The sequence below is a fragment of the Terrapene carolina genome, unplaced genomic scaffold (assembly GCF_002925995.2).
Source record: "Terrapene carolina triunguis isolate 2854851 unplaced genomic scaffold, T_m_triunguis-2.0 Scaffold231, whole genome shotgun sequence".
Taxonomy (NCBI): domain Eukaryota; kingdom Metazoa; phylum Chordata; order Testudines; family Emydidae; genus Terrapene; species Terrapene triunguis.
Window position 1 is genome coordinate 17,911,983 of NW_020664582.1, and position 16,859 is coordinate 17,928,841.

The window sequence follows — 16,859 nt, forward strand, 5'->3', positions numbered from 1 at the left end:
TCGGACGTGGGGGGCGCCCCAGGGCTGCACAGGGCCCGGGCGGGGCGGGGGCGCAGGGGAGCGGGGCTGGGCCGGAGCCAGCACTGGGGCGGCTCGGGGCGCGTTCCCGGTGCTGGCACAGCACGTGGGTGGCCCCCAGGGCGAGGCAGGTCTTAGGGTCCCCCCGCGGGCCGGGCAGGAGGCTGCGCCCTGGTGGGATGGGCCCCGATGAGGGTGCTGGGCACGGCGCTCAGCTTGTTCCCCGCTCCTCCTGCCCGGAGCCGCCCGGCCCTGCAGGGCTCTGCACCATCCTGACAACAGCTGCTGCCGACTCACCCCTCCTGCGCCATGTCTCCGAAACGTTCCATGCGAAGTGGAACGGGTGCAGACTAGAGAGGGGAAACACGAGTGATGAGGGATCCGGAACCGCTTCCATGCGAGGAGAGATTAAAGAGACTGGGACGTGGGAAAGAGACGACTAAGGAGGGATATGATGGAGGTCTATGCAATTACAAATGCTGTAGCAAAAGGGAAGAGGGAAGTGTTATTTCCTCCTTCACATAACACAAGAAGCAGGGGTCACCCAGTTAAATTAACAGGCAGCAGGTTTAAACCACTCTTGTCCACCAACCCCTAGAGGGGTTCCCTCTAGCCAGACAGAGAGAAAGAGGAAATTCTATCCCTATATTAAGTTGTGTAGTTAACAATAGCTTGAGGGCTTTGTTTAAACTTCTCCCTTCCAATTCCTGGAGAAATGGAGCTTCCACATAGTATTCCCCAGACATTGCGTCTCATGGTTCAAGATGTGGATTGCTATTCTGAGCAAACAGAGGTACAACCTGTAATCTTGTTTTGTATCCTTGATGGGAATAGAGCAACAGCTTTCCTGCTTTAAGGGCCAACAGCATCTATAATTATTAACAATATATTAAAGGTATATTGGCTATCTATACAGCTCACAGTGGAAACCAGGCTGCATGAGTTCTGAATCTTCCTGGGGCAACAATGACCCACTGTAATGGTTTAACAAATAGAGGGGAAAAATAAGAGAAGGTTTGGTGGAAGGGGGATGTTATGCTAAATATATTTGCGGCATTACTCAGGTGCTTTACTTCTCAACACTGACATTCAGCAAATGGAGAGAATAGAGTTGGTTGCACTCATGATGCAAGTGTTGTTGCAAATTACACTGCACCATGTATTAAAATAGGATTACAATCAGGGAACTGGAATGATTGGGAAGATGCCAATGACCTCTGAGCAACACCTGAGGCACTATTGTGAGCACATTTTCCTGGGAATAGGATTAATGCTATGCTTGGTTAATTCTTTGCTTGACAAATTAACCAATCTCTCAACCCTAGATTATGCATGTTTTTGCATATCCCATTACATATCTAACTCCAGGGCAGGTTTCAGTTCGCAAACCATTTCTCAAGAAGAGCTTGAATGTTTTTTATCTATAAATGTCAGAAAGGTCATATGGTTCATTATTCAATGATGGATGTTCTGAATGATCAAATCCGGCCTAAACGAGGTCTAATGTTTGAAGTCAGAGTCTAGAACATCAAACAGAAAATAAACTTTGTCCCATTCCCTGTCAAGTCCTAAATCTCTTCTTCGCAGGTTTGCCAGGCTTGGATTAGACTCAGGAATTGATTGGCGATGATTAATTTAGTCCTTCTGGGCATGTTCAGAGTCATATCTAAGGAAAGATCTCAGCTTGTAAAATGCGCTACTTTCACTACTCTTATCATTCCCTATCTACAACAGGACAGGTGGTGTCTTATAAGCACAGGGATCACCATATATAGGAACATTGGACTAACCATACTGGATCAAAGCATAATATCAGATGCTTTAAATGAAAGTGCAAAAACCTTCATAATAGAGTTATGGAATAATCTCTCCATCAGAGAAGTTTCTTCCTAATGTGACACAGTTAGTGGCTGATTTATCCTCTGGAGCATGAGGATTTATACCCCTTATAAATTTTTATTCTGATCACCGTCAACATGGACAATGTCATCCATATAAATGTGTCCTTTTTTTTGAGTCTCACTAAGTTCTAGGTCTTCATGATATCCTGCGGCAACATGTTTGACAGGCTAACTGTGCACACATATACGAAAAAGTATTGCCTCTTGTCAGTTTGAAATTTTCTGCCTTTCAATTTTAGGTGCTTGTTTGACAATGTAACAAGTGGGTGAGGGAGACTGGCATCAGGGACCAGTCGGAGGTGGGAGTCAACTTCCTGACAGCGAATGAGAGCTGATAGGTAGGGTGGGGATAGGCCGGGAAGGGCCCTGAAAGTGAAGACAAGTAGCGTATGTTTGATGCTGTAGGAAAGGCAGAACCAGTGGAGGGATGCAAAGAGAGGAGTCACATGGTCAAAGCAATGATCTTTGCAGCAGCATTTTAAATGGATATTAGTGGGAGCAAGGTTTAATTTGTCAAGGCCAGAGAAAAGGATGTTGCAATAATCAAGACATGACCTGATGAGAGCCCGGACAAGAGTTTTAGCTGTGTGGATGGACAGGAAAGGCCGTATCGTAGAGAGATTATCTAGAACGAATCTGAGAGCCTGGGTGTGAGGGCCAAGAGAGAGGGCCGAGTGAAAGATGACACCCAGGTTACGGGCCTGAGTGACTGAGGTGGTGTTGTCCACAGTGATCAAGGAGGGAGGGCGTGGGGAGGGCTTGGGGGAAAGTTTAAAGGCTCTGTTTCAAGGGTGTCATTTCAGATTTTGGTAGCAGGAGGCAACTTTAACCATGATTCCCGGGGCTATTTTCTACTGCATCAGTAGTCCACAGTCACTTAAAAACTAGCCCTAAAATAGCCCAATCTATTTATTTAAAAAAAAAATTTATTAACACTGGGGTCTATACCTTTAAAAAGAATCACTATCTAGAGTTTAATTAAATGATGGATGTTAGCAGCATAGATCTATAACAAAGAAATGTTGGCAGCCAAATCTTACAACTTGTTCAGATTGGCTTAGGTTTATGTTCACTGAAGAGTTTCTACAAGTAGTTATGATAAATACAAAGGATTAAGTTGGAAGGAGGTTTCTGGTGTGCTGCTGTAAGGATTTGATAGAGTAAACATCATCTCCATGAAACTCACTGATCTGTGAGACTCTGCCACCCTCAGAAATGTTACAGAGTAGGTACAACAGGAGATACAGCAGAAAGCTGCAAAATGGCTAATTGAGGGGAGCAGTCCAGGGGCAGCAGCTCCTCAAAAGGTATCTGGGAAAAAGGTCCCAGAAAAGTGCACCCCCACTCTGGGGAGATTTGGTGAAATCCCAGCATTCACAGAGGGATCGATGTTGCTGTGTCACAGACTATGGACCTGACCCAAAGCCCAGTGTAGGCAAAGGAAAGACTCCCGCAGACACGTGGGACTAAATGGCAGAATAAATGGCCACACTGGGGCACTGCCATTCATTGCAAAATTAAAGAGTTGGGAACAAATAGGAAGTTTGAAGTGTAATTTAAACAATCTTTGTGGTGTGACAGCACGTTTGTTTCTTGACAGCAGGGAAAGATCCCAGGTGGTCATTCTTCAGCAGGGCTCTTGCTGTCTGGGGGTAATTATCCCCTGAATGTGCCTGGGGCAGCAGCCCCTGCTCCCCTTCCTCCCCCCCAAGCATCTCTGTGTCTACTGGGGTCCCAAGGGGCTGCTCCTGCCCTTGTAACATGTCACCATGGGAAGGGGAGGGGCAGATCAGGATGAAAACTGCAGCAAGCATCTTCTGACCTAAGCCCAGAGTTTTTTTCCCCTGAGCCTGTTTGTTTCAGGAAAATTAATTTGAAAAAGGTGCTGCAGAAGCTCCCAGCCCTGCTATTGGCTCTTCCTGATACACCTCTGCATTCCTATTGGCTGAGCAAAGAATAGCCAGCGGGGTGGGGGAGTGAGTGAGCCACATTACTCCTGGCTGGGGGGGTGGGGAGAGTAAGCAGTGTGGGGGTACAAAACTCAGGGGGGCTGCAGGCCCCCTCTGCCCTACCTAAATGGCGCCCGTGCTCTGTTTTAGCCATGCTGAGCTAGGGATGGCAGCTAGACATCCAGGAGGAGATGTCAGAGACAAGCCCCACTCTGATTCCTCTCTCCAAAGCACCTTGGGTAGGTATCAAATAATTTTTTTTTCCTGAAAATGGCTTCTTGTTGTGTGTGGATTTTTTCAACAGCCGAACAAATGTACAGAGCTACTAATACATAGTATTTTGTGCACTGGCACCCTCTAGTGTCCTGTCAGTTGCAAAACCATACAGCAGCTCGCCAAACCCACTGGTGCTCTCTGCTGAGTGGGTCAAACATAGTCCACCTTGTCCAGGGTCCCTTTCCTGACTATGAAATGCACTTTATGGCCCACTGTAGACAGTTTCTGACCCCAGGTTTATGATGAGCCTGATCCAGAGAGGTGCTGAGCACCCAAAGGCCCATCGACGTCCGTGGGATATTCCTTTCGGGGTCAGGATTGGTGAGGACCTTGTGGTTTATAGTTATCATCTTTGTCCTGCTAAGGTATGCTGAGAATATTCAAAACACCATCTTCCCTTAGCACCACGGGCTTCAGCAGCACCCCCAAAGTGACGCTTCGAAACACATGGAGACAAATCCAGACTTGTAAGCAGCCGGAACTCCAGCGAATTCAATGCAGTTGTATCCACTGTAACATCAGGGCTGGCCCCAGTGGCTGAGCTAACTGAAAAATAGGTGTTTCCAGCTTGGAGGAGTCTTATGGGGGCGGAGGGGACTCATTTGTAGTTCCTATGTCACTGCAGTGACCCCGGTCTCCAATCTCCAAACATACGTTTCAGAGTTTGAGCCAGTTCCCAGTCACCTCACTCCTGCATGCAGTCCCAGGGACTGCGAGGGAGAGAATGGGATGGGCTCCTGTCCTGGCTCTTGAGGTCTGAAACAAAGCTCCCACTGGCTTGAATGAATGCCGGCCCAGGCCCCAGCTGAGAAGGAAACATGCCTTATTTTTGGTTGAAATCAGCAATGGCTGACCCAGTAACTTTCCTGTTAGTTACTCATTGCCTCAGCTAGTCCCATAAAACAGTGAGCAGTGCAGGAAGAATCTTTAGTTTCTGACCGGTGTTCTGTGTACTCAGAAATTCAGTAAAGGAACAAGGCCTTGAACCCAGTTTATCTGTCTCACTTGACACTGAACTACAATAAAAACATTACAGTTCAGCCCTTATAAACGAGATGAGGAAAGTGCTGTGCATTTCTGAACAGGAGAAGCCTCTTCACAGACTCTCCCCAAGGTAAGCAGCAGGGTTAGCTACCCCAAGAGAAAGGCCCTCTGCCGCAGCAGTAACTTCCCATTGCTAGGAAAAAAATAATTTCCGAGGAAGGGGCTAACGATTTAAAGTGCAAATCGCCCTTCTATTTTAACGTGGAGTACAACCAACAAGAAACTAATACAACATACTCCTCAGGGCCCCACCTGCCCATCAGCTGTGAAGGGCCTTTCTGGGAGGGTTTTACTCGGAATGTGTGATAGCAATGTATAATTATCCCATGCTGGCAGTATTCATAGAACCATGACTCTCTATCCAACAGATCCCACCTGAATAGATCAGAGATGGCCCAGAAAAGCCGCCTACCTGCCCCTTATGGAGTACCTGTCCTTGCAGTTTTACTTTTGCCGTGTCTAGTCACAGGTAAGCAGCGAAGAAAAGCTGCAGCGTATTTGTCTGAGCTTCTTAATATCTCCTGATGCTCTGCTTGACACCTGTCACTGGGTGGTGTCCAAGGCGATGTGCTACAGCTCGATCCCGCCCGACATTTCCTAGATTGTAGTAATCGTTCCTAAATAGGCTACGCATAGAAAGAACTGATCTGCTCAATATGGCATCGTGAGCAACCAGAGAGAATGAAGAGGCTTCACCATTTTAAAAAGTTTCATTCACACTGAATGAGACTGGCGAACTCCACGGGTACAAAAAATCAGAGGACTACATTCTTTGAACAATACATGAAAAACAAAAAGTCTGAATGCTTTAACTATCTAGGAGTACCAAACAAGAGAATAATGGTTTCCGGTTATTTTTTGTGCCCCGAGAGTGCTTGCCTTTGCATTTTCAACTGACTTTTTCAGTTAATTAAGACATAATGGGGACTAGAGTCTTGAGCTTTGGAGATAAATGACAACTTATTTCTCATAGGGATTATTTTTCCCAGTGAAAATGTCCTAAGGCTCCAAACTTAGAATCTGACTCTGCAGTCCTTGAACAGCAAAACTCTACGGAAGCCAATGCAGACGTAGCTGGTGATCTAACTACCCAGTTATACTCACAAATGCAACTTGAGACAATCAAAAAAATTAGCACATAAAAACATGAGCATGAAAAATTGAGTACATAAAAGCGTGGCTGTGAAAACTGAGCACACGCAGTATTTCAGGAGGGTGGAGTATTTGTCTTTATTGTGACCTTTTGCTGGAGAGGCTAATACATTACTGCTACAGGCGAGTCTCATCTTACGCTGGGGTTACGTTCCGCTGTCAGCGCGTAAAGCGAAAATCACGTATAGTCAAAATTACATTGAGTGTAATGGCGGGCGGAATCGCCCGCACTACAGGTACAGTATTTAAATTGTTATTTTTCTCTCTTTTTTTTGTTTTTGCCGACGGCGCAAAACTGAATTTGCGCATGTTAAATGCGCGTAAGATGAGACTTGCCTGTATATATGTGGTGGCTGGTGGGTTTTTTCTTCACGGCCGAGATTCCAGTGTCAGGGCTCTGTGTTTGCTTGTGCGTTTCGAACGCTTACAGCTTAGGATAGGCACCTTTTTATCTGGTTTTGTAAATCTAAATAAATAAAACAAAAGTTGTGCCTGAACAATTGTGGCTGCAGTTTTAGAAGCTGCTTTAGAAAATGAAGTTATTAGATTTAAGTCTGACAACTCCATTCTTAACCTGTTCTCTGGGGCCTGGGCATTGTAAGAGCGGCCTGGTAATTATGAATATTGTCCTGGCCTGTGCAAAAGGTACAGATTGTGAAACCCACCATGTCCATTTCCCTTCCCAGGTGTGGAGCTGGCTATAAACAATAGTTCTGATAACCAAATACTATCCACAAAGCCCGGCCGTGATGAGTCCCTGTGGTGCAGTGTACGTAACAACAGCAGGGCGGAGGAATTACGCTGGTACCGAGGAGACGGGACTGTGAACTTGAAAGATGGAAATAAAATGAATACCACTAACATCTGCATACTTCCAGTCTCTAAGACCGACAATGGAGTCAGCTTTACCTGCAAGCTGGTGCGGAACGAGTCCATTCAGATCTCGGTGACTCTGGACGTCCAGTGTGAGTTAATGGGAGGGCTGATTATGCAAAATAGCTGTGGGCGTGTGAGATCAGTGGGTTTAGCACACCCGTGGGCTGCTCACTAGTTGAAGTCCAGGCCCAACTGTTCTATATTCTTGTGCCTTGTCTTCCCTAGGAAAAAGTGTTAGCTGATGTTAGGGTGTTCGCTAATGTGTTCAAAATACACCTTTTTCCTAGTGTAAACAAAACCTTCAAGCCAGATCCGACTTTCATTTAAATCAATGCGGGGTCTTTCAGTTTTCTTCAGTGGGAGCTGGATGAGGCCCTTGATTAAGAAGTAGATTTACTAGCTATTGTTGCCTCCTCCACCTAGACTCCCGCTTGAAAAGAGAGGGGAACAAAAGAATCAGAGCACAAAAAAGACCCGTCTCCTCTGGTATCCTCTCTGCTGCAGTGGCCACTGCGGGATGCTAGAGGAATATATCAAATCCTCCTGATGCACCTAAGCTCCAGACACCGGCTGGTGAGTGGCCTATGCCTGAACCAGGAGGAATGAATGCCTGTGGCTATGTCTTCACTGCAAAAAATAAATAAATAAATAAAAAAAAGGGTGTGTGTGTTTCCAGTGGGATAACTGAGGTGTGTTAGCCATCCCACTGTCAAACCCTAGGAGACACACGGCACTTTAGCTAGGTGAGCGCAGCCATGGGTGGGAGATGTAGGATTGATGGCGCCTAGGTACATCATGGCAAAAACCATCTGCCCCTTGACTCCACTAGGATTTTGCAGCATGATGGTTAATATGCATTAGTTATTACGCTGTAAAAACCAAGCTTTTATTCAGTGAAAGCTGAACGGTGATGCCTGAAGCTTTGATGACATAAAGGTGGCCAACTGTGCCTCCAGATGGAAGATGTCATGTGATCAATCTCGCCCCTCTCCTTGGTGGCTCTGAATGTATCAAGTTCCAGCAGTGCTTAGCAGTGCATGGGACAGCTATTAAATAAGCTACATTCTGATCTTACAATGCATCCAGTTTAGATTTCTGACTGTAATATCTGATCTTACGACAGAATGAAATTTAACACCAGTACAGCTCTTAGGAAAGACTGCTAAAAGCTGTAGCAGCAGAACTGTTTGATATCGGTGTTTTGAAAAGTAGTCGGGACTCCCTTTTAAAATTATGTCTGGAAATGACTGTTCCTAATGATGACTGCCCAGTTTGTTCAAGTAGTGCTGTGAAGGGTTACAGAATTGCTATATGTTATCATTGTTATTTGTGCCTGCATCCGAAATGTTGAAAGGGAACTCCTTTTCCCTTAAATAGTAAGTAGGTGTTTGTGTTTCTGGTAACTTTGTAATTAAAATAACTGGTTGTTGTGAACAGTTCCCCCTCTCCTAACTGGGGAAGACCCTCCTCCAGTAGAAGAAAAGAATGATGTGAAGCTGACTTGCAATGTGAATTCCAACCCTCAAGCTGAAATGGTTTGGTATAAAGACAACAGCACCCTGACCCTGAAGAAAGATCGCTATCAGATATACCATACTAGTGAGGTCTTCCAGCTGACTATCCAGAAAGTAGAAAAATCTGACAATGGAACATACACCTGTGAGGCTAAATCTGTTCTGGGAGAGATGAGAAAGGAGTTCCACCTGACAGTTGAAGGTAACACTAATGAGTATTCAGCTAAGTGCATAGCAACAATAGCTTGCCTTATGTACCTGACTGGTTAATAATTATAAGGCTACAGCAGCATTAAATGCTTTTCCTGTTCCACCAGTTATTTAAAAGTATTTGGAGAGTGTAATCTGAAGGGGCTTCATCTCACCACCTGATCTCCTGAAGCCAGATGTGTGCATTAGAACTTTCAAAGCATTCCAGTCCCTTCTTTACATTCATGCCCATTAGCCAACTTGAATCCCAGCAATTAGTTGCCGTGAGCAAAATGTTATACTTTATACAGGCCCCAGTACAGCAGTGCAGTCTATACTGGCAAATCCTGGGGCCAGTGGAGAGCCCCGTTTAAGTCGGCGAGGCTCTGTACAGTCACAGGAGCATGGAGCCATTCGCAGCATCAGGGCACTAGATTATAAGCACTTTGGGGCAGGCACTGTCTCTTCTCTCGTGTTTGCCCAGTGCCCAGCACAATTAGCCCGATCCCGATGACGAGTGGAGAATTCTGGCACGACTGTAATGCAAACAATATATAATAACTTGTTTTTTTCCCTCGATGGAATTCAGTAGAAATTAGAGCAGGGGTGGTTGTAAACAAGACGTTTTATTTGAAGTAGGGCAATGACACGTGTATGCTTTGAATAGCAGGTTGGGGCCAGGGCCAGGTTGAGCAACAGCTAGAAATAGGCTGACACGAAGCTCACGTGCTGATTGGCTGAAAAACTGAATGAAGTATAATAATTATAATTTGTGCATAGATAGCATGATGCAATCGAGGATCTCAGGCGGCTTGATAAATGTTAATTAAGCCACACAGCTCACCTTTGAAGGAGGATATTCTTATTCCCATTTTACAGATGGGGAAAAATGAGGTAGAACGGGGCGCAAGGTCTTGCCCAAAATCACAGCACAAGGCAGCGGCAAAGACAAAACCAGAATTGAGAACTAAATCCAGGAGTACTAACTCTGGCTTCTGCTCGGACTACTGGCCTCTCCCAAGAAGCCTAGTTGTTTTTTTTTGTTTGTTTTTTTTAAAGATGTAAAACAATGTGAAGATCCTCTGCTTAATAGCTGTTGAGACGTTTGTTTCAAAAGCAAGAGGCTATGCCCTGTTTAGAAAGAAATCAGTAACTTTCTCCGGTCCCTTAATTGGGTTGTTGACACAAAAATAAGAGGATACATTTGAATTGTATCAATTTACAGAATACAAAGGTGCCCCAGTAGGGATCTGGTGCATATGTTTTCATAATAATCTACAGCTATTTTAGGGCTGCAGTTTCCCACCCCTCATTCTAATAAATAAATGGTTTGCTGGCTGCAGGGCTGCCCACAAGCCGTTCTCTTCTATCTCTAGAACCATCATAAAACCAGCTGTACTGGCGGTGTCAGGAAACACTACTGCACAGTTGTTTATCCTTACTCTGTGTCCATGGCCTGATGGCCTAGCCCAGGGGTGGCCAACCTGTGGCTCCGGAGCCACATGCAGCTCTTCAGACGTTAATATGCGGCTCCTTGTACAGGCACCGACTCCAGGGCTGGAGCTACAGGCGCCAACTTTCCAATGTGCCGGGGGGTGCTCACTGCTCAACCCCTGGCTCTGCCACAGGCCCTGCCCCCACTTCACCCCTTCCCACCCCCTCCCCTGAGCCTGCCGTGCCTTCACTCCTCCCCTTCCCCCTCCGAGCCTCCTGCAAACCCAGAAACAGCTGATTGGGAGGTGCGGGGACGGGGGAGGCATTGATTGGTGGGGCTGCCGGTGGGTGGGAGGTGCTAGGAGCCAGGGGGGGAGCTGATGAGGGGCTGCTGACGTATTACTGTGGCTCTTTGGCAATATACATTGGTAAATTCTGGCTCCTTCTCAGGCTCAGGTTGGCCACCCCTGACCTAGCCGGAGAACCTGCTGGAGTGGCCACCAATTAATATTTCCAATTAGTCAGTAAAAATGTCTGGCTGTTTGTTGTTTGCTTCTTTCTTTTTGAATGTTAGAATGAATATCCCATGCATTACAACAGTTTTTGACCTCAGGTTTTAGCACAGTTCAGGTCACTGTGTAGACAGGGACAGGATGAAACCACTTGCTCTTTTTTGGACGTCTCTAAAATGACTTGCTTTATAGAGGTGTATCAATCTGTTCAGTATCCAAGTGGGTGTTTTTTTCCCCTTCCAACAGATAGAAAACCGGTTTTTCCCTTGGAGGCCATTATTGCTGCCATCGTGGTGGTTTTACTCACTGTAATTTTTGGAATTGTGGCTCGAAGAGAAAAAATATTTAAGGTAACAAAAACATCAATGAATCAGAAAACATCATAATGAGCTCGGCACAGCTACTGTTAAGAAAAAGCTCTGTTTAATCTCAGCCTTATTTTTTGAGTGAGGGGAGGAGAGGCTTAACACAATACTTCTGTTGCTTCTTGGACTTAGAAATTAATCCGGAAAGGTTTCATATACAGTTCATATAATGGGGGTTTGTACACTCAGACACATGATTCTCTTTAATGTGGGGGAGTGCATAGGTGTGTGTTGTTGTGAGAGAAGATATTGAAATTTGCCATATACAGAAATGACAAACTCTGAATGGTCACCCTACTTCCTGTGTATCATGGATAGCCTACATGAACTACAGCCTAGGCTTGTGCTGTGGTCCTGTTAAAGCTTGCACGCTATGGCAAGGCCAGGCTGGCTTACTAGACGGGAGCCTCTGAAGTAAAACAGTCTGTTGGATATTCAGGAGATGGCACTCTTCTCTCAGGCCGGATTACCCCTTACATGCCCCTAGGCACAGCATCTTCAGTGCTCCCCCTGCCTACAGCTGACCTCGTGTTTTCTGTACAAAATGAAACTTTTAACCCACTTTTAACTTTTAGGCCCTAGAACACCAGCGCCCCTAGGCACATGCCTACTGTGCCTAATTGGAAATCCGGCCCGGCCTGTACTGATCTCATGCACCCTGGCCGGGTGGCAGACGTACCATCTTTCTGATATCAAGCTGGAATCCTTTCCACCCCTGGCATTTTTCACAAAAGTACAGGTGTTGTCCTGTCTGCTTTCCAGTTTGGGCAATCATGGTGCGTCTCCCTAAATGACTCAGTTAACATCTGCACAGCACTTTGAAATATGTTGTGTCCTGTATTACTATTAATGCAATTGCCCTGCAGTTTTCTGTCCGATACTGTTGTGTAGTGTTGCTGTATACTGTTTTGAGAACTGTTATAACCCACCCCCCGAGGTGGCTGCATATCAGTGGGAGGTGAAGTGATTCCTGTATATTCCATTTGGGGCCAGGTGGGATGAAAGGATCGGTACTAATGTAAGTTATGAATATATTTAGTGAAAGTCTTTCATTCAGAAATACAATAATGACAAGATTGTGTTGCTTGTGTTTATTTTTAGTGCTTCAAAAAGACAAAAGAAACACCAAGTGAAACAGCTCTGTAAGTATCTGATTTTTATATAGGCAGTCTATCGTAAATGGATTTTATAATGAAAGCCCCTCCTGCTGAGTTCCAGTTTAGGGTGTTTTATTCTCTTAACACGAATAAGTGGGAGGCAGTGTTGCAAATACAGAAGCGCATGGGAGGACTTAGTGATGCTTTGTGCTGTACATTATCAGATGCTTAAGGGACCCTTTCTTATCCTTTGCCAGTTTCAATCAGTGCACTTAAAGGTGCTGCTAAGAGGAAGACTACATAGTATAAAAACTGAGGGCAGGCAGCATGGCTCTGACACTGACTTGCTGAGTGACTGAGAAAGTCACTAATTTTTCATCTGTTTCTGTCTCTATAATAGAATATGAAGTGGAAACAATCTTACTTCCTTACCTAACAGCAGTGCTGTGAGGCTTATTCTATTAATGTTTGTATAGTACTTTGAAATCTTTAGATGAAAGGTGCTACAGTAATATAAAACATTATTATTAATTATTATTATTATTATTAATGCAGCTAATATTAGTAAACACCATGGATGTGGGTTAATTAGCTTGTGGTACAGAACATTTCATTAGCTGTTCTGTAACATAGGCAGAATGCAATAGGTACCCAGGATCCATATTTTTTTTCTTTAAGCCTTGGCAGCCCACATGAAACAAGATGATACTAAGACAAACTAAAAATGACCAAGTCTAGGTCCTCTTTGCTGTCAAAGCAGATGCAAAATAATGCTGCAAAAGTATTATTCTGGCCAGCTGCCTGCACTTCCCCTTCGTAGATTACTTGTACCGGGGGTATTACAACCCAGTGGGGGGAGCAGCACGGAGAGTCAAGTACTACTCCCTGCAGATCACACCCCCAATCTAGTTTGTGGCTCTGGCCATGGATGATTATAGAGGGTGAACTCTGGGAGGTTGAAGGGGAAGTGAGCACCAAAGTTGTCCTTTGTAGTTTGCTTCCCTGCTACAATATTTTGGACATGCACTTTGGCATAGCTCAGGGTGAATTCAGCCCACTTTGCCTTACATCAGACGGTGATTTACATCTATCCTTTTAATTTTACTCCAGGTGAAGAAATCCTGAGGTTACTGTGTGCGCCTAAGAAGCACCATCTGTAGCAGGACATATGCCCTTGTGTTAAGGGATGGGATTAGCCATTATGCATTGCAATAGTTACTCTAGTTCATATAGTTCCTTCTATATTTATTGTTATTTTACACAATGATCCTTTCAAAATGTAAATGGTTCTTTATGTATGTTGATTATAACCTACTGCTTTGAACACATTCCTTCTGGGGAGGGGCAGGGGGAGAGGATGACTACATTGCTTCCTTTTGGTCTGCCTCCATTTTTATTCCTAAAGGATGTTTGCATGTAATCAGGATAATTATTTCTTAGGAGTCTGTTCCTGTTGATTAGGCCCCAGTGGAAGTCACAATGAGTTGCCATGGAAATGATTATGTCGTCACAACCCGAAGAGCTTGATGTCAAGGGCACAAATACCAGTAGCGGATAATTTCTTAAGAAAGGGAAGGCTTGGGGGCTGAACAGCTCAGTGGTTAGGTAGTAAGAAAGAAAATCTCTCGTATGCTGGTTTAGCTCCCTCCATGGCCCACTGTGACCAAATGTCGTTTAATGGGTCTCAGTCCGATTCCCAGGACATGGTCATCAGCACAATGGGCACTCACTCCTTTTCTCCTTTGCTGCTAGTCCCCTCAGAAAGGCAAAGGCCTGAAGCGCCCGCAGGGACTCACCCCTAGAGGTGGCCCCTTCCAGCCAGCGTCGAGGCACCCAGGTAGTACAGTAGATGAAGCCAGCACTGCTGCTGCCTCCACTGTACCCCCTCATTTGGAACAATGGATTTCAGGGCCTGGGGCGGTCGCTCGAATACCTTTTACAAACACTATGTTAAAATAAACAATCGTTTTAGAATCAGTTCTCCAGTAGTAAAATTGAGGGGTCATCTCCCCTTTCCCCACTGACCATGAGATATACCAGCAGACAATTTTTCACAGGAGTCCAGCAAACTTTTAAAGAGTCATCACAATTTGACTCGGTACACATACCCCATGTTCTATAAATAAATTCCAGTTTCTGATGGGCAAATATCCTTCTCAGAAAGTGGAAAGATACTATTACTCAACAGGAAGGAGTTTCTCAACCATTGTAAACTCGAGTCTGTCCTTGAGGGACACTATCCCTGCCAATTTAACATTAACTAGCTTTCAGGGAACATTGTAGCATAATAACTTTAGTACAAACAAATTCTCTTTATTACACACAATAATTTAAATTGCTTTCTATGCAATGAGTAATCCCCTTTACTAAGCCTGACTAGCTATTTTTCACTACAAGATTGAAAAGTGCTGTATAATGCTATGAGTTTATAATTAGTTTATTTGCATCTGAATTGCAGAGATGCTCAGAGCCTGCAGCTCCCACTGATCTCAGTGGGGGTTGTGGACGCTCACTGTCCCTGAAAATCCAGACCTAATTCCAAAGCCATCAGCTAGAAAGGGAACCCTTGTGATTCTGTTCAGGGAACGAGAGTAGGTTTCTGGGCCAAGTGAAAGGGTTCCATCCTCCCTATGCACCACTGGGATATGCTCTGTAAGGCCTTACTGTGCTCCAGCATACAGGGGAATTTTGGGGGTGAGACCGGACCAACAGATCTGTGAAAAAACAGAGTGACGGTCTAGTCTCCTCTTGAAATACAAGTGCAGCAGCCACAGGGCCTACCTTGGTACTGAGGCTGTAGTTTTGGTTGTGCAGGTGCTCTGTTGTCACCCCATTGCATGGGGAAAGATTTCTTCATACCTATCACCACCAGTCAGACTGGTTACGCAGGCTGTTTGCTGGGGACAGGGTTTGCCTTTTCCTGCACCTGTCATTAACTCAAAACAGAAATATTGAAATCAGATGTTGGGAAATGAAAAGGAAATTTAGCAACAGCAAGTTCCTGACACAACAACCAAACTGCACAATCTAGTGAAATACTTTGCTTGTGAATAAAGAACCTCATCTACTGACATAAATGGGTAATCATGGGCAGATTTCCCCTTGAACACTTGAAAAAGAAAACTCGGGAAAACAATTAAACAAGAGATGGGGAAGCATAAATATACCCCCAAGAGATACAAGTTCATAATTTTTGCAATCCACACATTATCTTCCCTGTCAAATGTTATTTCACTTGTGTAACTACACACCCAAATCATCAGCACTGTGACAGGTGCAGAGACCCATCTCCGGATCCAGAAGTCAGCGAGTTAACATCCAGATTAAGTCTCTGATACCCTTTACCTGTACAGGTGAAAAGAGTTGAGGCAGTGCTCCTCCTGCTGAGAGCAATCAGGAGCTAAAGGTTGACATCAACGAGCCCTATAAAAGTGGCTCACTGAGCTACAAAAGAGGAAGGTTATCAGAGAGTGACCTGCGTTGGAAAATGTGGTGGTAGGGCAGTAGTCTGAGACATCAGATTATAAGGAACTGTTGTTTTTTTAAATAATCTATGTGAGGTACTTTGATGTTCTGTTTAAAACTCTGGGAATTTGTTCAAAAGTGTTGAAATGAAATCATAGCAATGAATGCTTGGAAGAAGAGCGGTCTGTCAAGTGCCGTGTTGTTGGCCTGGTTGGACAAGCTTGCCCCATTTCTGTCCAGGCGCGTGCCCTGGTTGTCCTGGAAAGTAGGGGTGCCAACACTGTATTTAAAAAAACAAGGGACTTTTCTTAGCACTCCCGCCCCACCCAACTTCCTGATATTCATTATGGTCGTTATTGCTAATGCTGGGCAGTGCATAGGGGTGTTTCTCGGTGCTTTTCCCAGCACTCAGTAACTCTAGATCTTGTTATCCAGTGATGGAGAAATAGGGGCAGTCCCTGGTGCAGGGCCTAGGAGCAACCCTAAAAGGGCCTAGCTACGTGCCTGGCACCCCAACCCAGGCGGGTGGGTGGTTTGAGGCTGCACTGGGAATTGCTGATCGGTGGCTTTGCGGCCGGGTGCTGCTGCCTGCCCAGGGGTCTCTTGGCAGGGTGGGGGGAGGCTGCAGCAGGCGTGGGGGCTGGAATTAGGGGTGCTGCTATACCCCGGCTCCGAGTGGTTTCCATCACATACAGGGTTTACAGTTTGGTTTTCAGCCCCCCCGTACAAACTGAGCTGCGGGTCGGGTGGTGCTGGGCGCGGCCCCTTTAAGAGCAAGCCAGGGCTGGCACAGGGGAGGAGCCTCGCGGGGGCCCCGCCCGCTTCGGGAGCCTGCGCAACGCCAGCGGCTGGAATGTCCCTCTCCTCGCGCCGTCCTCCCGCCCCCTCGCCGGCTTTGGCTGCACTTCCTACTTCCGGTGCCGGGGCTATAAGAGCCCCTTCAGTCCCCGCGGCCGGCCCGCTTCTGCCCGGAACCCGCCGCCGCCGATCCTGCCATGAACGCCCCGGGTAAGGGAGACCGGAGCCGGCCGCTGGGAGCGGTGGCGGCCCCTGCTGGGAGAGGACGG

At 45.8% G+C, this 16,859-nt stretch overlaps 2 protein-coding genes across 2 annotated transcripts in view; both read left to right on the plus strand.

Moving 5' to 3' along the window:
• Positions 1–5,499: 5,499 nt before the first annotated feature.
• TMIGD1 (transmembrane and immunoglobulin domain containing 1) lies at positions 5,500–13,525 on the plus strand. The gene is given in 7 exon segments (XM_024218519.2): positions 5,500–5,534; positions 5,536–5,657; positions 7,027–7,305; positions 8,654–8,932; positions 11,112–11,215; positions 12,332–12,372; positions 13,438–13,525. Coding segments are annotated over 7 exon segments (864 nt in total). The 3' UTR covers positions 13,442–13,525.
• Positions 13,526–16,699: 3,174 nt separating this feature from the next.
• The window catches only part of BLMH (bleomycin hydrolase), a 31,289-nt gene continuing 31,129 nt past the window's right edge, over positions 16,700–16,859 (plus strand). The window contains exon 1 of the mRNA XM_026656614.1: positions 16,700–16,800. Within this exon, the coding sequence (XP_026512399.1) occupies positions 16,788–16,800 (13 nt within the window). The 5' untranslated portion in view covers positions 16,700–16,787. The remainder of the gene's footprint in view (positions 16,801–16,859) is intronic.